The 20,359-nt window shown below is 36.7% G+C and overlaps 1 protein-coding gene across 2 annotated transcripts in view; it reads left to right on the plus strand.

Annotated features, from left to right (window-relative positions):
• The first annotated feature begins 7,936 nt into the window (after window positions 1-7,936).
• Window positions 7,937-20,359, plus strand: part of Ccdc50 (coiled-coil domain containing 50) — a 60,557-nt gene continuing 48,134 nt past the window's right edge. The window contains exon 1 of one of the 2 annotated variants that reach the window (XM_076867375.2): window positions 7,937-8,449. In XM_076867375.2, coding sequence (XP_076723490.1) covers window positions 8,401-8,449 — 49 coding nt within the window. In that variant the 5' untranslated portion in view covers window positions 7,937-8,400. The remainder of the gene's footprint in view (window positions 8,450-20,359) is intronic. The other variant, XM_076867378.2, reaches the window with a different exon arrangement.

Below are 20,359 nucleotides of genomic sequence, written 5' to 3' on the forward strand. Positions count from 1 at the left end.
AGCTCTGAGCCACATTACCTTCTGATCAGGGAGGTTAATGAGACCACTGGAGAACAGAAAGCCAATCCATTCACTTGCTGCAAAAAAGGAGGGTCATTGAAAAAGGGAGATATCCCTAATGTTTTCAAAGGAAGCCACCTCATCAAGGAGACCTAACTAGCAGATGACACTAAAAGAGCTAAGAAGCTGCTCTCAAGTTCCCCAAAGGTAACCCCTATGGGAACTCAGGTGACTCTTAATAGCAGATAAAAACAAATTCAATTTTTGACCAACTTGGTCTTAAACACCTGGCAAGAGAATATAACCAAAACACAGCCACACATGGACATTTTAGCCAAAATAATAATATTAATATTTTTTAAAAATAGAACTTAAGATGCACACTCATGTCAGTCTCACAGTCCTAATATCCCGTAACTTCTGAGGTTTTATCTTTTGCAAGGCTCATAAACTGGCCTCTATACCTTAATTTTTCTTAGTTCCCAAACTGACATTTAATCCCACAACCAATGTCTACCCATTCCAATAGCAACACACACCAGATATAGGGAAGCCCCCAAATTATTTCCTTACTCATAGGGCTAAAAACATCTCCTGGGATTAATATAGGAGCAGCAGGATTAAGAACCTCTATTCACTATAAAAACAGCACAGGTTATTGCAGATATCCAACAGGTCATTGATTTGGTGCCGACTTTACAAATTCAGGTACACCCCTTGATGGCTGTGGCCCTCTAAAATCGATGGGCCCTCTACCATATACTGGCAAAAGAGGGAGGCCTATGTGCCTTCCTCCAGGAAGAAGGCTGTTTCTAGGTCAACAAGTCTGGAATAGTTAGAGATGCAGCAGATAAACTAAAGAAACCGGCTATAAAAAAATAGCTAAAAGAGACCACTCACTCACCCTGGCATATGGGGCTACTGGGGCACTTCTGGCTGTAGATAACCAAACTCATTGGGCCTTTACTAATGATTCTCTTAATACTTCTTATAGGTACCTGCATTTTTAATGGCCTCCAAAATTTCCCAATGAACTGGATAAAGATCTTCACCAGACCGTCAACCAGATGGTCCTAAGTAGCTATATGAGACTCCAACCTGAAGGACACCTGAAGAATCACAGAACCACCATACCTGGAAACTATAAAAAAAAACCTTAAACCTTATGACCCCAGCTTCCCTGCCTAGAGACCACCCTTCCCAGCAGGAAGTAACTACAGAAGGTTGACCTCCAGTCCTTTGCAATAATAATAAAAAAAAAAAAATAGGGAGAATAATGGGATATCCTGGACATCAATGACTCCATTTTGGTTCTGGAACTACTTCTTGGCCCAGGGCCAGGGCTTATGAGCTTCTAAGAAATAGAAACTTGGGATGCCCTGTTTCCATGTCCCCCCACCTCCAAGGCCCCTAAATACACGAATCTGTTGTTACCCAAACACCTGCACCCAAGGACAATTCTAGCTTACTACACTCCAGGCCATTTCCAGCTTGCTCTTGTTCTCTGGTAAAAAAAAAAAAAGATATAAAAACCCTATTCAAGTAACTCTGGATGCTGCATCACTCTACTGAGCAGCCTGGAAGGCTTCACCTGTCAATAGTCTTTGCTTTCTAAGCATGAGACTCTGTCTTGAGAGATTACTTTGGGTGTTTGGTCTTAATAGATAGTTCTTACAATGTTGAGGTATATTCCTATTATCCCTAGTTTTTTCTAGTGTTTTGAACATGAAGCGCTATATTTTGTCAAATGCTTTTTCTGCATCTAATGAGATGATCATATGATTCCTGTATTTAAGTCTATTGATGTGATAAATTATATTTACTTATGTCTGTATGTGGAACCAAGCTTGCAGCCCCCAGAAAACTCCTAGAGTTAATAAATGAATTCAGCAAAGTAGCAGAATATAAAATCAGCACCTATAAATCAAATTCATTTCTGTACTTCAGTGATGAATTCTCTGAAAGAGAAATTAGGAAAACTGTTGTATTTGCAATAGCCTCAAAAAAAAAAAAGTAAAATTCTTGGGAATCAATATAACAAATGAGGTAAAATAACTCTATGATGAAAAGTACAGAACACTAAAGAAAAAATTGAAGAAGATCTTAAAAGATGGAAAGATCTCCCATATTCCTAAATAGGCAGAATTAATGTTGTCAAAATGGCCATACTACCAAAAGTGTTATGCAGATTTAATGAAATTCCTATTAAAATCCCAATGACATTCTTCATAGGACTAAAAAAAGCAATCCTAAAATTCATTTGGAAAATTAAGAGACCCAGAATAGCCAAAGCAATCCTTAGCAAGAAGAGTGAATCAGGAGGTATCATAGCACCAGACCTTAAACTATAATACAGAGCAACAGTAACAAAAACAGCATGGTATTGGCATCAAAATAGACATATAGACCAATGGTACAGAATAGAAGACACAGAGACTAACTCACATAAATATATCATACTGGAAAAAGGCACCAAAAACATACATTGGAGAAAAGATAGCCTCTTCAACAAATGGTGCTGGAAAAACTGAAAATTCATGAGAGGCAAAATGAAATTAAACCTTTAACTCTCACCCCCCACAAAAATCAACTCAAAGTGGATCAAAGACTTAGGCACTAGAACAGAGACCCTGTGCCTAACAGAAGAAAAAGTAGGCCCAAATCTCTACCATGTCAGCTTAGGAACTGACTTTCTTAATGAGAGTCCTCAAGCACAAGAAGTAAAATAAAGAATCAATAAATGGGATGCATCCAAACTAAAAAGGTTCTTCTTAGTAAAGGAAACAATCAATAACATGAAAAGAGAGGCTACAGAATGGGAGAAAATCTTTACCACATGCACTAATCTCACAGAAATATAAAGAACACAAAAACTTAACACCAAAAAAAAAAAAAAAATCAATAAATGGGTAAAGGAACTGAATTGGACACTTCACAGAAGAAGAATTACAATCAATCAACAAACATGAAAAAATGCTCATCATTTCTAGCAATTAGAGAAATACAAATCAAAAATGACTTTAAGATTTCATTTCACTTCAGTCAGAATGTCAATTATCAAGAATACAAGCAACATAAGTGTTTGCAAGGATGTGGGGAAAAAAGTACACTCATGCATTGCTGGTGGGACTGCAAATTGGTGTAACCACTATGGAAAGCAGTATGGAGTTTCTTCAGAAAACTTGGACTGGAACCACCATGTGATCAAGTTATCCCACTCCTTGGTTAATACCCAAAAGACTTAAAATCAACATACTACAGGGCCGCAGCCACATCAATGTTTATAGCAGCTCAATCCACAATATCTAAACTATGGGACCAAACTAGATGCTCTACAACAGATGAATGGATAAAGAAAATGTGTTATATTCACAATGGAATACTACTCAGCCTAAAATAAGAATGAAATTATGTAATTTGCAGGTAAATGGATGGAGCTGGAGACCATCATGCTAAGAGAAATAAGCCAAATCCCAAAAACCAAAGGGCGCATGTTTTTTTCTGATAAGCAGATGCTAATCCATAATGGGGTTTGGGGGTGTGAGGAAGAATGACAGAACTTTGAATTGTGCAGAGGGAAGTGAGGGGAGGCGAGAGGGTGTGAGGATGGGAAGGACAATGGAATGAGATGGACATTATTACCCTATTACTTGTATGATTATACTACTGGTGTAACTCTACATTATGTTCAGCCAGAGGAAGGAGAAGTTGTGCTCCATTTGTGTATATTGTGTCAAAATGCATTCTACTATCATTTATAACGAATTAGAACAAATTTAAAAAAACAAAAAAGAAAGTTCTGAAGATAATACACACACACAAACGAGTCAAAAAGATACAAAGAAGAAAATCAAGACACCTCCATGTCCAGTAGGATATTGGGTATACAAAAAGAAATAACCACTAATTTAGATGGCGGTTGGAGAAGCAGTATTTTCAGGTGAAAACCAAGTTTCAGCCGAGTGCAGTGGCACACACCTATAATCCCGGTGGCTCCAGAGGCTGAGGCAGAAGGATTGCGAGTTCAAAGCCAGCCTCAGTAAAAGCGAGGTGTTAAGCAATTCAGTGAGATCCTGTCTCTAAATACAATACAAAATAGGGCTGGGGATGTGACTCAGTGGTTGAGTGCCCCTGAGCTCAGTCCCCAGTACCCACCCCCCACCACTCAAACCCCCCCAAAAAGAAAAACCAGGTTTCCATAGGGAAAGAAGAAAAGAGAACATTCATAGTTGAGATACAGGGGATTTTGTGGATAATGGACCATGAATTCCATTGGACAGAGTGAAAGGGCCTGGGCAACTGGGGAATTTTGGGATCCTGCCTAACATTACTGACATTACACATAGTAGGAGGGTCCAGATGGGACACAGTATAAAGATAAACACGATGGTGCAATTGTACTGCTAGTCTCTTTTATGAGCTGAATTATGTTCCCCCAAAGGAAATATGCTGAAATCCTAACCTTAAGTACTTCATTTGAAGACAGGGCCTTTCAAGAGAAGATTAAAGTTAAAATGAGGACATTGGAGTAGGCTATAATTCAAATTTGACTGACATCCTTACAAGAAGAAGAAATTTGGTGCACACACACATAAAAACAAAAAACAAAAAACAAAAAACAAAAAAAAACATGGGAAGACCCAGCAAGAAGGCAGACATTTGCAAGCCAATGATACAAAGGCTTCAGAAGCAACCAAATCTGCTGATACCCACATCTTGGACTTTCAGATTCCAGAGTTGTGCAAAAATAAATTTGTGTGTTTAAACCACCTAGTCTGTGTGTTTTTTTTTTTTTTTTTTTTTTTTAATGGCAGCCTTAGCAGACTATCACTTTTCTGTGTAAGTGGATAACAGTTCTGATTACAGTCTCTTTTCTGGAACTGCTATTGATGAGGTAGGGAGGATTCTTTCCTGCAAGTGTATGAAACTCCTTGGATCCTCTTTCCTATGTGTTCAAGGTCCAGTGTCATTTATTCATTTGCCTATATTATTTTCTTTCCTTTTTTTTTTTTTCTTTTGGTTGTGGTACTGGGGATTAAACACAGGGCTTCTTACATGGTAGGCCAGTGTTCTACCACTGGGGTATTTCTTTACCCTTTAGTCTTCCTTTAAGTTGTGATTTTTATTGATAATAGCTAGATAACTATATTATATATTTAACAGATATTTATTGAGTGCTTATTATATGCTAAGCACTATTTGAGGTATTAGGGAGAGTAGTGAATGAAACAGAAAAAAGTCCCCTTCCTCATAGAGCTTACCTTATAGAGGCTCTAGTTGTCTCTGTAGAATTTTATGTTTTCCAGTTGGAATTCCTCTGATCAAATTGTCCATATTCCAATCACTTTTTTTTTCATTATCCCCAAATTTACCTTATTAATGTCAAACATATAGAATTAAAAACCAATTAGTGGTTCCATGTTGCTTTGTAGATAAAAACCTTATTTACCACTACGGCATTCAAGTTGTGATTTGGCTTTAAATTACTTGTTTGTGACCTACAACAAATTAGGGATTTGTACTCCTTCTGGGAAGCCTGTCCTTTTATTTATTTATTTATTTATTTATTTATTTATTTATTGCACAAGTGATATTTCTGGACATTAAAGGACACATACTAAAGAATTCACCATATATTCATTTCCTATGAAATAAATACTCAAAAAAAATTTAGTTATTACCCATGTTGCTTAGTCTTCTGCTAGAAGGTGTCCACACCCATAATCCTGAGTTCTAACTGTTTGCCCAGGTTGGGGGCTGATACAGTGTGAATGTGGGGTTGGAGAAGGAAAGTCCAACTATATGGGGGATTTCCAGATCTTCTCTTCTAGAAACTGATTGGGGATTCTGGTTCCTTTTCATTACTTTTTCTGGTAAAGGCAGCTGATTCACTAAACAATAGGCCTGAGTTTTATATATGTTTTCATTTTTTCTCTAGGCCAGAAATGCGAGCATTTTTAAGGAAAGCAAAGCAGTGACCTTTTGGCATATCTTACCATTCAAAGTCTAAGCAGGAAACAAGTAATAATTGAAATAGTTTAACTGAAAGAATATAAGGAAGGACATTTACAGAGGTGTTGCCAAGGCTAAGGGAATTAGCAACAGTGGAAGCCACTATGACCAGGCCTAAAGAGGCCTGAAAGGAAATGTCATTATTAGAGAACCATAGAGACTGAAGCCATGGAAGAGAGCTCTCTAGATGGGCATTGTAGTCATAGAAGGACAGAGCCAAGGCAAATTTGCTTTAGCATAGAGGAAGAATAGTGCAGTACATAATCTGCTATTTCTACTTCCCTTCTTGCGATTTTTCTGCTAGTGATTATCATTGGTCAGATTCAACAGGAAGTCACACAGCAAGAGGATCCTGGTGATTTCTCCATACAAGTTAGCTTCTGAGGGCAGAGCTTGGTAGGGAAGTGGAAACAATAGATTTTGGGAGGAAAACAGAAAATACAGCTATTTTAAATATAATTACAGGAGGTTAAAAATAGATGGCAGGACAATTTAAAAAATCCCCATAAACCTACCTTTCTAATATTATCTCCTTATGTTCACATATTTAACTTACTGAGTATATTTATATTTAACTTGTTTAATATTTAACTTACTGAGTATCCTCTCTGCCTAGCACAGGAAAAGCAATTTTTTTTTTTTTTTTCTGTAAAGGGTCTAATAGACTTTGGGCTTAAGAGGCAAAATTAAAAAGATGTCATGTTTATATAATCATTTAAAATATAGTCATTTAACTCACATAGTCATTCACATTTGGCCTGTGGATCTTACTTTGCCACTTTTTGGCTTAGAAAGTCTTCTCCTAAATTTTTGCTAACCTAAGGTCTGTTTTTCAATGTTAAGTTAAAATAAAACCTCCTTCTCCTGTTCTCTCATATTGGGACCTGGACCTTAAGCTGTGAGTGACAGAACAGGCCTTTACTCACTTAAGAGAAACTGAGGCTCAATGGAACCAATGTTGAGGGCAGATCCCAGAATCCAGGAGCAGCAGAAACTACAGCTGCTCTTGGGGATATCCTGGTTTGCTTCTGTGTTACCATCAGAACATGTCCTCTTCATTTTCCTTTTTCTTATCTTTGGTTCTGTTTACCTTTTGGCTTCATTGTCTACAGTGAAGGCAGACCTCCGCCACAGAAAATACTCACCTCTCTTTATATAAAAAACCCAAGGAAGTATTCTACAGACCCTATCTTGGTTACACACACACATACACACACACACACCCTCTGATGAAAGTGGGTAAGATTGGAGGTGGTGTTCAGGTTCTACCATTGCACAAATTTAGGATAGGAGTGAACTCAAGAATGTGTTTGTGTGTGTGTGTGTGTGTGTGTGTGTGTGTGTATGTGTGATAGGGGGGTGGCTCAGGGCAGTTTTCCAAAAGGAAGGAGAACTCTTGTTACCAAGAGATGAAATAAGGTGATAGAAATGTTATAATTATAGTTCAATGTGTGGCATGCTACAACAGCGATAAATATGACATATGCCTTTACCACCCCCAGTCCCTACCAGCAAACTTGGTAGACTTCCATGTGTTTTTGATCAATGAATGACTCAGTTCCCCCAGCTGGTTGTGAACATTCTACTCTCTTCTTTACACTGGCCCAGAAGTTTATCAGCTGCTCTTCATTCTGTTTGTTGTATTTGAAGTTTTTATGCCCACATATAAACTCCTTTTTAATCCCAGGTGCAAAAAAGTGCCTGAGACACAGCCAAGCACGCAGTAAACACCCTGTGGAAATCTTAATCTCTGAACCATAGCACAGAATGCTAACTACACAGCTGACAGGATTGATAACCGGGTGACCCTTGTGGCCTTTTGGTTTAGGCCTTCAGAATACCAAGCCCCCACCTTAAAGACACGACCTTCCAGAGGGAGGCGGGGCAGGGCTCTGGGACCTGGGCACAGCAGGGCCCCAGCCTCAGGCGCTTAGCTGAGCACAAAGGAGACAACTGGAGGCGGCGGCGGGAGCCGATCTTCTCTCGCCAGCCACTCGCTATTGCGGTTACAGACCTGCAGATCCCCTCCCCCTTCCCCACCCAGGCCCGCCCGCCCGCTCGCCTGCCCGCCTTTCTGTCTCCTTTCTCCCTCCGTACTGGACCTCCCGGGTCCATTTCCGGGCTCCTGGTATTTGGTATCGATCAGGGCCGCGGGGCGCGGAGCAGGTGGCTGCGGCGGGGCAGCTGGGCCGCCAGCCTGGTTCGCCGGGCCGTCGTCTCAGTCTTTATCGTCAACCCCTGTCCGCCGGCCCGCTCGGGCTCCCGGCCGGCGCACTGTGCCCGCCAGACTTTGCGCCGCGTTAGGCGCTGCTGGTGAGCTCCGGGCCGGTTCGGTGCCCGCGCGGCTGGGAAGTGAGCCGCCAGGGGCAGCCAGGACCCTGGCCCGACATGGCCGAGGTCAGCATTGATCAGTCCAAGCTGCCAGGAGTCAAGGAAGGTAGGGGCTGGGGCTGGGGCTGGGGCTGGAGGCGCGCGCGGGCCCTTCCCCTCTCTCGCGGCGGGTCCTCTCAGGCCGGGGGCGTCGGCATTGCCGCCCCCGAGGCCCTCACAGGTCGTCTGCCTTGGCTGGCCTGGCCTGAACATGAAGGAACTTGGATTTAGGCTCTAAAGTGGGACCTTGGGCAAGTCACTCAAGATTCCAAGCCTAGTTTTTCCTTTAAAAGGGGATGGAGGAGGATAGCACCACCCTCAGCAAGTGGTTGTGCCAATGTTCTCAATAATGGCAAAGCCTTAGCGAACCCCGAAAAGCTGGGTATATCTGACGACTTCTTAAATCAAAGATTTAAAAATCAAATCTTAGCTGACTTGAAGGCTGGGAATTGGGGAGGGGTTGACAGTCAGTTCCCTTGTGGAGCCTTTGTTTTGAAACATGACTCTTTCCCTCCTTCTCTCCGTACTTTTCCCAGCCCTAGGTCCTGGCTGCCTGGCTTTCCCACCTTCTTCAAGGTTTAAAAGTTTAGGCTGGGCTTTGCCATGAGTGGGCGGACAGGAAGCTATAAGCATTTTTTTTTTCTTTTTACAAAAAACAGTGAGCAAGGGGAACCAGAGGCCTGGTGACCTTTTTGAATGTCTCCCTATGTTGGTGTTCAGGAAAATAAGGATTGAGTAGTACTGACTTGGCTTTCGTTTCCCGCAGTTAGTCCTTCCACTTCTCTTCCCCTGGTGTACATCAGATACCGTAGGACCTAGCGTTTTTATTGCTATTTTGGGTCTTGGATCATCCTAGCCTTCAGTTATCTTTGGCGATTCTTTGGTACTAAAGTTCTAGAGTGCTTTTGTGAGGTCAGAAATTCCAAGAGCTTGCAAAGACTGCCTTTGTTGTGAATGCTGAGTACTGTGGCCTGAAATGTTTTGAGAATGTGGAATTGAAAATAAGAATTTTGCTTTCTTGGAACTGCGTGTTTCGTTGCCAGCTTAGTTTGATTCACATGTTCTTGCTCAGATCAGTTCAGAAATCCCAAGAAAACTAGTGACTGCTTAGCTGCTTTCTTTCCCAGAGTTCCAAACACTAGGAGAGACTAGTGGTTACTTAGTAGTCACTGATTTTATGTATAATTTTTACTGGGGCTGGGTCTGTCCTATTGTTCCTGAAGGGTGTTCTAACATACCCAGATTTAGGGTCTTATCATTAGTGCCTTTTCACTTTTCTGTTCCTAGCCTGATTTTGGTGAAGACATTCACATGTAGTTTTCACTTCTCTGTTAAGACTAAGGAGCTTGATTAATAGGAAAGGCAGATTAGTACTTTACTCTTGAGAGTCCTAGTCTTAGAGATTATCTGGTTGCCCATTGCTATTGGATATGAGTTTGTGTGTGTGTGTGTGTGTGTGTGTGTGTGTGTGTGTGTGTGAGGTACTTTAAAGAAAAGTGATCCTGAGGTTGTGCTTCTTTAGGGGTGAGTGATGAGTAGATGAGAATTACAGTTCAAACAAAACATGATAGGTAGAAGGGCATAATTGTACACACCTGTAATTGAGCTACTCAAGAGACGGAGGCAGAAGTATGGCAAGTTCAAGGCTAGTCTTGGCGATTTAGCAAGGCCCTGTCTCAAAGAAAAAAGGACTGGGGATATAGCTCTAAGGTAAAATGCCCCTGTCTTTAATATCCAGTGCCAAAAACAAAACAAAACAATAAAACCACATACAGCCAAAACAAAAAACTACACACTCCAAAGCCTGACATTTAAAGTATTAAAATATAGTGCTGTGATTTTTACTCAGTCCATTATCTATGTCAGTGACCTGGAAAAAATTTTAAGACTCACTTTCTGTGTATGCATTTGTATTATGGTTATATCTTCTAATTTCTTACAAAGAAATGAATGATTTATGCTGGTGTATTATTTTCCAAGGAGTTTCACAAACACTTTTCATCTAAAAATGCTGGATTTTTCTATTTCCAAACTCTTTTAAGACTTTAGAACATTTCTAATTGGCTTTCATTTGGCATAATGTCGCATTTGGTAATTCAGATAAAGTGATAAGGAAATCCGGTAAAGTGATAAGGAAACTGTGGCTCTTTCCTGTGTATTTGTTAAGTTGGGATTTAATGTTAATTTTTTTGAAGGTCAGAAATTGTTGAGAAGATCATTGTTTTTATAAGCATCTGATTTTTCTGGTTTTAAGATCATCAAAAGAAATAATGTGTCATACTAGGAACATCTTAATGGTGGTAAAATTTTTGATCTGGGAAGTATTCAAGTCTAATAAATTGTATCTTTCTCTAATTTACCTTTTAATTATGGCTGTTACCCCTCACAGTGTCTTTACCATAATTAGAACAGAGCTGGTGCTTATGATGGAGTAAAATATGCACAAACATTGAGACTGTTGTAATACCAAAACTCCAACCAAGTTTGAGGAAGTTTAGTAGTACTTAATATTTGGCTTATATGCTTATATGTTTAATATTCTGGCTCAGATTTTTGAACCCCATTTAAAAAATCCATCTCCTTCACTTCTCTATTTTAATTTAAACTTTAAGTTGGTTGGTAAACAATTAAATTTGGCATCATGGAGCAGAGTCCAATAGAGATTTAGAATACTAATGTAATGAATACATGACCCTTCCCACTGCCACTTTTTTAGTAGGGCTTGGGGCACCCTGAGACCTTTGTTGTGAACATCTCAGCAGAGGTCATGGGTAGCAGCCACAAGCATCAGGGTAATGGGATATTGAAGAATCTTCTTTGCCAGATTAAAATCCATTGTTTGCCCCCTTGGTTTTTAAAGAGGTTAAAGAAATTCATCATTTGGTCAGAATTTTTTAACCCTTTCCCCAACAGTTTCTCACAACAACTCTTGCAATATTTATACCTTGGCATATCTCTTTTAAACTATGACACAAAGAAGTGTTTGAGTTCTTACATAGTAAAAAGAATTAAGTCAACTAAATGTTAACATGCCTTTTTTTTTTCTGGCTAAAACATTTGGAACATCTGCATACTTTTTGTAGTGGAAAATACTGCTGCTGATGTTTAGGAATGATGTTGTCTTTCTTCTGAAACATTTCAGGTTCTGGGCAAAAAGATTTGAAATAATTCCCAGTCACTTTTTAATAATTAGGTCTACAACTAAAATGCAATATGCATTTTACAAATGTTAGGAAAACTTCTTAGTTTAGAGTTCAGAGCTAAAAGTATATTTTTGCAAATATAATCATTTTTAGTCAGTTGACAAACTTAGAATTTTTTTGATATTTTTAACTTCTTTGCTGAATTTTCCTTCTGAAATAGAATCAAGATGTTCTGCTTTCCTTTTTATTCTTTCTAGAATCTCCTAACTTTACTTAATTTGAATTGCCCACTTACATTATAATTTTGCCATTTCCTCTATCCAAGATTTTATATTATCTCAAAATTTTGGTGATAGCAATAGCTTGTCCATCAAAAGCTTTTCTAAATCCTTTGATGTTTTATCACCTTCTTTGAAATTTCTTGAGTGTTAGTTTTTTACTTTTAGCCACTTGGCAATTTCATTCCCAGTGTCAACCTTCTGTTTTCTTTCCCTTCAGAGTTTCCCAAAGTCCTCCCCCCAGCCCTTGGTATTGTTTTACAAATGGAAAATTTCCCGGTTCCCAAAGTTGGTAAATTCTGTGTGTGTGAAAGATGTTTGATATCTAAAATCGGTGCACCTGGGAGTGAATTATTCCTTGATGTACAGGTAGCCAGCTTTTCTGCAAGCCAGTTGTTTTTATTTAGAGAAAGAAAATTGAATGTATTTTTAGAAATGTCTATAAAAGGAAACATACCCACAGTGCCCTCTTTCATTTTAAGTCAAGGACACACAGTGCCGTAATCAGGTAAATTAAATTAATAACATAAATCCAGAATTTCAAGGGGAAAGATATGAAATTATGTCTGGTTCAATAAATTAACCCAATAGTTCTAGAGATTGAAAACATTACCAGCAATTTAGGCATCTAATGCATTGGGAATATTTGTGAGATGCCTGGTCTTGCTTTCCTCTTTCTTTGAAATTCCATAGTAGTTTTTGTTGTCTTTAGTGAAACCTTGGCTAGATCTCTTTGATCTGTGTCATACTTACCTTGCTTTACTCTCCTCATCTGGCTTCTTATCTTTCATGTAGCTGGCAAATATTCAATAAATATTTGAATGCATGGATGAATGAATGAGTGAATAAATGAATATATTGTTAGATGTTCCTTGTTGGTTTAGAATTCCTATTTTTTTTTTAAAGAGAGAGAGAGAGAGGGGAGAGAGGGAGAGAGAATTTTTTAATATTTATTTTTTAGTTTTCGGAGGAGGCAACATCTTTCTTTGTATGTGGTGCTGAGGATTGAACCCAGGCCGCACGCATGCCAGGCGAGCGCGCTACCGCTTGAGCCACATCCCCAGCCCTAGAATTCCTATTCTTAATATATTGATTCCATGCTCTTTCTTATAAGCTCTTAAGGAATAGAGAGAATGCCTTTTAATCATGCATATCACCTATCATTAATGCCAGCATAATTTTATTTTTTAACGAATATTTATTTTTAAAGATATGCATTGTAAATAGAATTAATACAACACAGATATGTAAACATAAAAATAAGTAATTCCCTGCTTTTCTGGCCTTGAAATTAATAATTATTATAATGGAATAGAATTTTGTTAAAAAACTTATGTGTTTTTCTTAAATGCAAAGCAATTTCACATAATTTGGGAGACAGAAGGAATCTTAGATATAGATTTTAAAAAAAATAATTATCCACTGGGTGGTACATACTATGTGAAAGTAGTGAAATAAATAATAATAAAAATAAACAACTCCATAGTATCATGCTATGTTTTGGAATACATAGAGTTGTTTTTAGAAAAATTCTCTAAATTCGTATGTGTACCAAAAATGCCTTTTGCCTAAGTGAGGAAAAATCTTCCACTTTATTGCTATAGGTAGTCAGGCAATGGTTTCTTAAATGAATAACTGCATTTTTTCAAATGGTTGTGATGTTATTTGTAAAATCTTTTTTTTTCCTTTTTTAATTGACAGGTATTAAAAGGACAGTTCTTATACAGGAGAGTGTGTAGAGTGTGTAGAGTTAATATTTTAAAAAGAGATATTAGCATTAAAAATTACTGATCCATGCCAACATCCTCGTTTTTCAGATGAAAATCTGTGAGCCAAAAAAGGGGAAGTGAACTGTACTAAATCACTGAGGTTAAGTAGCTAGGGATTGGCACATTGGCTTTAGAATTTAAAAAGTTTAGAACTGCTAATATTTACAGTTTAGTTTCCTGCTTCCCTCCTTGCCTTTTTTCTTCTCTCCTTTCCTTTTTTTCCTTTTCTCTTTTAAATAGTTCTGCAGATGCATAAGAATAATTTCTGAAATGCTTTGTTAAATACTGTCATAGGGTTATCATAGCAAAATGAAAATTATTAGTGTCAAGGCTATTTCAAAATTTTCTCCAGTTCTTTTAGGGATAATGTTTCAAGTAGATGATAATGAGTTAACATTTTATTTTTTAATTAAACATTTTTAAATTAATATTTTAATTTAAATATTTATATAAATATAAAAACTTATTTTTGATTGAGCAAATTATTGGATGAACAATAGCAAGTCACACTCCTGCCTTAAGTGTTTTTCTACTTGAAAAGTCATATAAACAGTGCATATCTTCTCTGATATTCCTAAAATTTAATTGCTTAAGAAAGTCAACATAAAGCCATAGACCATGGTCTTTCCTCACTTCTTGTCAGGGTTCTAAAAAAACTTTTTAGATTAATGAATTTTTTCTCAGTGACAGAAAAGCAGCTTAGCCACTGGAAGTGACACTGGATTTACATTTTTAACTGATGGCCCATTTAAAGATGTCTGTGCTTCAGAAATGTAAAATTAGGATACCCTAGATAAGACCTCCAAAAGATAATTGGTTTTTATATTCAGAAGAACTTTGGGGATTATTTAGATGTTTCAATCTAGAGTGTTTCACTTGTTTTAATTTACAAACCAGTGCAAAAGAGTTCTCTGATACTACTTTTAAAAAAGATGTGACAAAAACCAAGAGCTCTTCCCTTTTGCCACCATTTTGCTTAAAAGAACACATGTGCTCAAACATACACACACAAAATAAGTGTGTATGCCTAGGATATTTGGTAACCATATGCTGTCCTAAGAACAGTGAACATTTTTATAATAAAATCAGTTGTACAATTGGTCTTGTTTTATATTAGTGATTCTTTTCCTTTTTTGATTTTTAGTCATACAGTAAAAATTCTTGTTAATATAGAATTCTTGAGTTTTGACAAAATGAATAGTCTTATAACCACGACAGTAATCAAGATGTAGAACAGTTTATAACCTCCATACCTCTTAATCTCTTTTTCTCACCCACCAAATCCCTGTTTTCTGCCTCCCTAGTTTTGCCTTGTCAAAAATGTTATATAAGTAGAATCACATTGTATGTAGCTTTTAGAGTCTGCCCCCCCCAACATAATGTATTTAAAATAAGATGTATTGAGGCATAGTGGTGCATGCCTGTAATCCCAGTGGCTCTGGAGGCTGAGACTGGAGGATTGGAAGTTCAAAGCCAGCCTCAGCAGAAGTGAGGTGCTAAGCAACTCAGTGAGGCCCTGTCTCTAAATAAAATACAAAATAGAGCTGGGATGTGGCTCAGTGGTTGAGTGCCCCTGAGTTCAATCCCTGGTCCCCCCACCCTCCTCCCCGGGGGGAAATATATATATGTTAATATTTTTATTACTTTTATTGATTGACAGTAGTCCTTCCTGTGGCTGTTCCTCAGTTTGTTCATTCACTGCTTCAATTAGAGTTGCTGTGCCTATTTGTGAGTGTGTGTGTGTGTGTACTTAAGTTTTTGTTTCTCTTGGATAAGCACCTAGGGGTGGATTGCTAGGTCATATGGCAAGTATATGTTCAAATTGCCAAACTGTTTTTCAAAGTAGCTGTACCATTTTGCTTTTCTACCAACAATGTATGTGAGCAGCAGTTGTTTTACATCCTTGCTGGCACTTGATATTATCAGAGTCTTTTTGTTTGTTTAACTATTTAAATAGGTTTGTAATAACATTTCATTTTACCTTTAATTTGTATTTCCTTAATGACCAATACTGATGAGCCATTTTTAATATTTTAATTATTTTTTTATTGGCGCATTATAATTATACATAATGGTGGGATTAATTATGCTGTATTTGTAGGTGCACATAATTTGATCAGTCTCATTCCCTAGTACCCTCCCTGTTCCTTTCCTCCTTCTGATCTGCTTGGTCTACTCTCCTGATCTCCCTTCTGTTGTTAATATCACTTTAATTAGTTCATTATAATTATATACAAGTGGAATTCATTGTGGTATATTTGTATATGGACATTGCATAGTTTGATAGATTTTGTTGAACCATCTTTTCTTGTGCTTATAGTGTCTTGTAAATTTTGCCCTTGTTTATAATTTTATAGTTTATAATTATTAATTGTATGTAATATATATTTATACATATAATATGTTAATTATATATAATTATTATAAAATTATAATTTTACTATTTTTTTCGGCAGTACATGGGATTGAATCCATGGGTGTTTTACCACCGAACTACATCCCCGGTGCTTTTTATTTTTATTTTTAGACAGGGTCTTACTAAGTTGCCCAAGTTGTCCTTGAAATGCAGTCCTCCTACCTCAGCCTTCTAAATTGCTGGGGTTACAGGCATGTACCACTGTGCCTGGTGTAATTAGACTCTTTTCTTATTATTGAATTTGGAGAGTTCTCTATATATTCTGGATACAATTCTTGTCAAATATGTGTGTAGTTTACAAATGTCAGTGGGCTTTAAATATTGGTTAACCATCAGAATAATGTGGGAAGCTTTATTAAAAACCCATTCCTAATATTACTTTATTTTAGCTGGATCTCTTGGAGATGGTTCCAGTAAACTATAATTTTTATGTATAGACACAATGGGCATTTAGAAAATACTGTGGCTGCCCCAATACCAGGATCCTTCCCTATTATAATTTCTTAAGTTTTTGCAGTGAATGTTCATTTATCTGACAGTATTAAAGACTGAGCAGTAATTCACCCCAGTACCTGAAATTGGTTACAGGGACTTGAAAACTATAGCTCTTGCACAATTGGGTTTACTTGCTGCTTGCTTCTATATAGCAAGTGAGTTGAAAAAGGTTTTTGTATTTTTTAATTTTTAAAAAAGAATGTTTCGTGACTGTGAAAGTTGTATGAATTTTAAATTTCAGTGTCTGAAAGTAAAGTTTTGTTGGAACACAGCAATGCTCATTTATTTGCATCTTGTGTGTGGTTGCTTTTGTGCTACTGAGGCAAAGATGAGTAGTTGTGACAGAGACCACATGACTTGCAAAAGTTTTCACTGTCTGGTACTTTACAGAAAAATAAGTATTCTTTGAAACTACTTTCAATGAAACTTTTGGAAAACTTTCTTAACATTTTTTTTTGAGATTTTTGTTATCAGTATGAACACTAATTATAACTTTGCTTTACTCTTGGGAATAATTGTTGATTGAACTCTTATGACAACATATTTAATTTTTGTAGTGACTTTTAAAAATATACTTATATCTTTTTATCTTTGCTTTAAGAACAAAAAATTATAAATTTCTAAGAACTTCAAGTTTGAGTCAAAATAGAAATCTTGTGTAAAATAAGAGTCTGCTTTAGGCTAGCAATGAGTACAGGTCTGTGGCTGGTGGTGTGTGGGGGTCTTTTATGAGTGCATGAGTATCCAACAGATCTAACTTTAAAACTTTTTTTTTTCCCCCCATTGGTGTTATTGGCTGGAGAGCAAACCCAGAACCTTAAATGATAGGCAAGTTAGATAAGTGCTTTACCATAGAGATATATCCCTAATGCCAACACATTCAACTTTGAAAAAAAATTGCTTATGTTATTTAGCTTATTACTTAATAATTGGCTCTGTTCAAAACTTGTTATGGATATTTATATAAATGAAGTATTGATTCTTCTTAGAAACTTCCATACATTGATTGATTTACCACCAAACTTCGAAGACTTTGTGTCTCATGAATATTTCCATTTCTGATACAACTCCTCAGTGATCAAATGCCAGGGGAGTCTCCTTTGGACATTTTTGGCTCTTCCTTTTCTAATGAGTCATAAAGGCTGAGTCAATTTCCATTAATTTTATTCTAGGACTTTCAAGTGCATAAAATAAAAGTTTGGGTAGACATTCCCTCCCCTTCAACCATTGTTTGTCTATTAACAGTAGAGAATCCCATGATTTACTTTAAATATTACATTTACTGATTTTTGAGTAGTGGGAAACTTGAAGTACAAAAAGAGGGAGGGGAGCAATTAAGGTCCTTTTTTCCATATGTGTATTTTATTTGCCTTAACATCAGGGACAATAGCTCTTCCAGAAAGGGCTCTTTAGTCACAGTTTCAGCCATTTACAAATCACTTTCTGACTTTGTCTACAAAATGTTCCCTTTTAGTCAGTGATTGCTGAATTCTAAATTATTATGTCTCCTTCTATTGTTTTCCCAGGCTTTCATTGTCAGACCTCATTACTTTAATTTGGCCTTTAGTGTATTCACAAATCATTTTTTCTTTTTTATTGTTTTTATTGGTTCCCCATTAAAGCTCCATAGAGTTGATCTTTGAAAGATTATTAACTGAAGCGGACATTGCTGAAACACCATAAGAAGTAGGATATGATGATTAAATGAGGTCCTTCTTAAAAAACCCTTTCTGGCTATGCAAGTATAAAATTTTCATTGGCTTTAAAATCTGAAGGGTATCTGTCTCCTGTAGACTATCTTGAAGTTATTAATTTGTTTTCTATTTTATAACTGATTATGAAATGAATGGTAAAATATGCTACATAGAAAATAGTAGAAATCATTGGGGTTTTATTTTCTGTATTTGCTTAATTATAGAGTTTACCAAAATTGTTTTTATTTAATTAGCTTTCTTTCTGTTCTTAATTTATGGGTTTCCTTATGAATTTCCAAAAATGTGGGGAACAGATGTTGAATTGATTCATGCAATTGAAGAGAGGTAATAAATACATTTTTGATTTTTATTTGGCAGTTTGTAATATAACTACCATTTTCATTTACATTTTAAATAGAACTGTAGGAGGCTACTCCTTTTACTCTTACACATTTCTGCCATGCTTCTTTTCAGTAATTGATCTCCTCCTAGAATGATTTTGCAATATTTGCTTTACCTTATTAATATATTAAGTATTTTATTCAAATTGACATCTAACTTGTAGGATAAATTTAAGTTTAATTAACTTACTTTGTAAAATGAAGTACTTTGAGTCTAGATTTTTAAGACTGTTTTCATATCTCCCTTTTACCACTTTTTAAGCTATAACATCTCAGAGAAAACAGTATCTTTCTAGTTCCAGTTTCTTAATCAGTTTACTATGCCAAATACATTGACCTGCTTTGATTGTTAATTGAAGAAATGGATATGGAAACTTTTTTGGTGTTCCTATTCAGGTCTCCCTGTAAACCTTCCCACTTTTCTCCCTTCTATATGATGGGTCCTGTGAGCTGGAACCCTAACCTACAACCTGCAGTTTCCTTCTTCACAATTCAAATGTAGCCTATTTCTATCCAAACTCCTAGGCCTACTTCAAATACTGATTTTCCATATGTCTATCCTGCTTCTTTTCTAGGTTATCTCATGAACTCACCTTGAAGTATATACTGCTTTAAGCAGCTTGGTTCTGTGTATTGGTCTGCTAGTTCTCTGAGGACAAGTCTAGTAGCTGAGCTGACTGATCTCAATATGTTTTAGGATTCCTTACACCTAGAAGATACTCCAGAAAACTCGTCAAAATATGAGACAATTTGTGTTCAGTGAGTAGACTGACCTGATGCAACTGTGCTAATTATGGCAGGGTAAGAGCTGTGATTATTTGCATGAATTTAGTATAGTAAGAGTAGGGTACTCTGGATAAGTCATATTTTTTTGTTGTTGTTGTATGAGTTTTCTCATCTCTTAAATTTTTCCAGGATTTTGATTGGTGTTGTGGTTAACTCAAGGCCTGAACCCATAGTCCTATTTAAGGATTGATTTTAGTTATATAAGATCCTGGTAATGTGTGCTCATTATCCAATAAAGTGCTATATTATTTTGTTGCTGTTAATTGGAAGATCCAGTTAGCTTCTTAGTTGGTGATGGGTTCAGTTCAGAAATTTTATTTTCTCCTTTATATTTATTTTTAGATAAAGGGGACAATATTCTTATAAACTTTTACCTAAACAAGCCAAACATAACATGCATTTTTAAAATTCTTGACTATAAAGGGAAATAATAGTGAAAAGTCTGAAAGTTTTGGGATGGAAACTAAATGAGATACGGATTGCAAATTTGGAATGATTTATGATGAAAAGAGGGAGAAAGCATGAGTAAAAGAAGCTCTGAGATTTTTGCTTTGGGTATGAGTATTTAATTTGTACTTATTTTAGAATGATCTCTTTCAGCTTTATATGGTATATGAAAAGTTAACACTGCTTTAAGAACATGCTAAACTATAAAAAACAAATTTATACATCTAGGGAAATATTATAGAAGTTTTCTGAATCATCTAAAAGATTTTGACCCATTAAAAAGCAAGTGAGGCAAGTAGATTCTCTGTAGCAGAGAGGCATTTGGATAGCTTTTGTTCGTAGATGCAGGTTGCCCCTAATTCTTTGACTTGCTCTGCAAGATATAACAGGATAACCAAGTATACTATAGAGTGTACTAAGCATTATATAGAGAAATACAGGGCATTTATTCTCCATTATAAATGAACTTAAAGAGTTGGTGATCCTCAAGGAGGAAGGTGTTAACTTTCCCAAGCTTAGTCCCAGGAAAACCTTTTTATAAATAGCAC

Source organism: Callospermophilus lateralis, chromosome 10 (genome assembly GCF_048772815.1).
Source record: "Callospermophilus lateralis isolate mCalLat2 chromosome 10, mCalLat2.hap1, whole genome shotgun sequence".
In the NCBI taxonomy this organism is placed as follows: Eukaryota; Metazoa; Chordata; class Mammalia; order Rodentia; family Sciuridae; genus Callospermophilus; species Callospermophilus lateralis.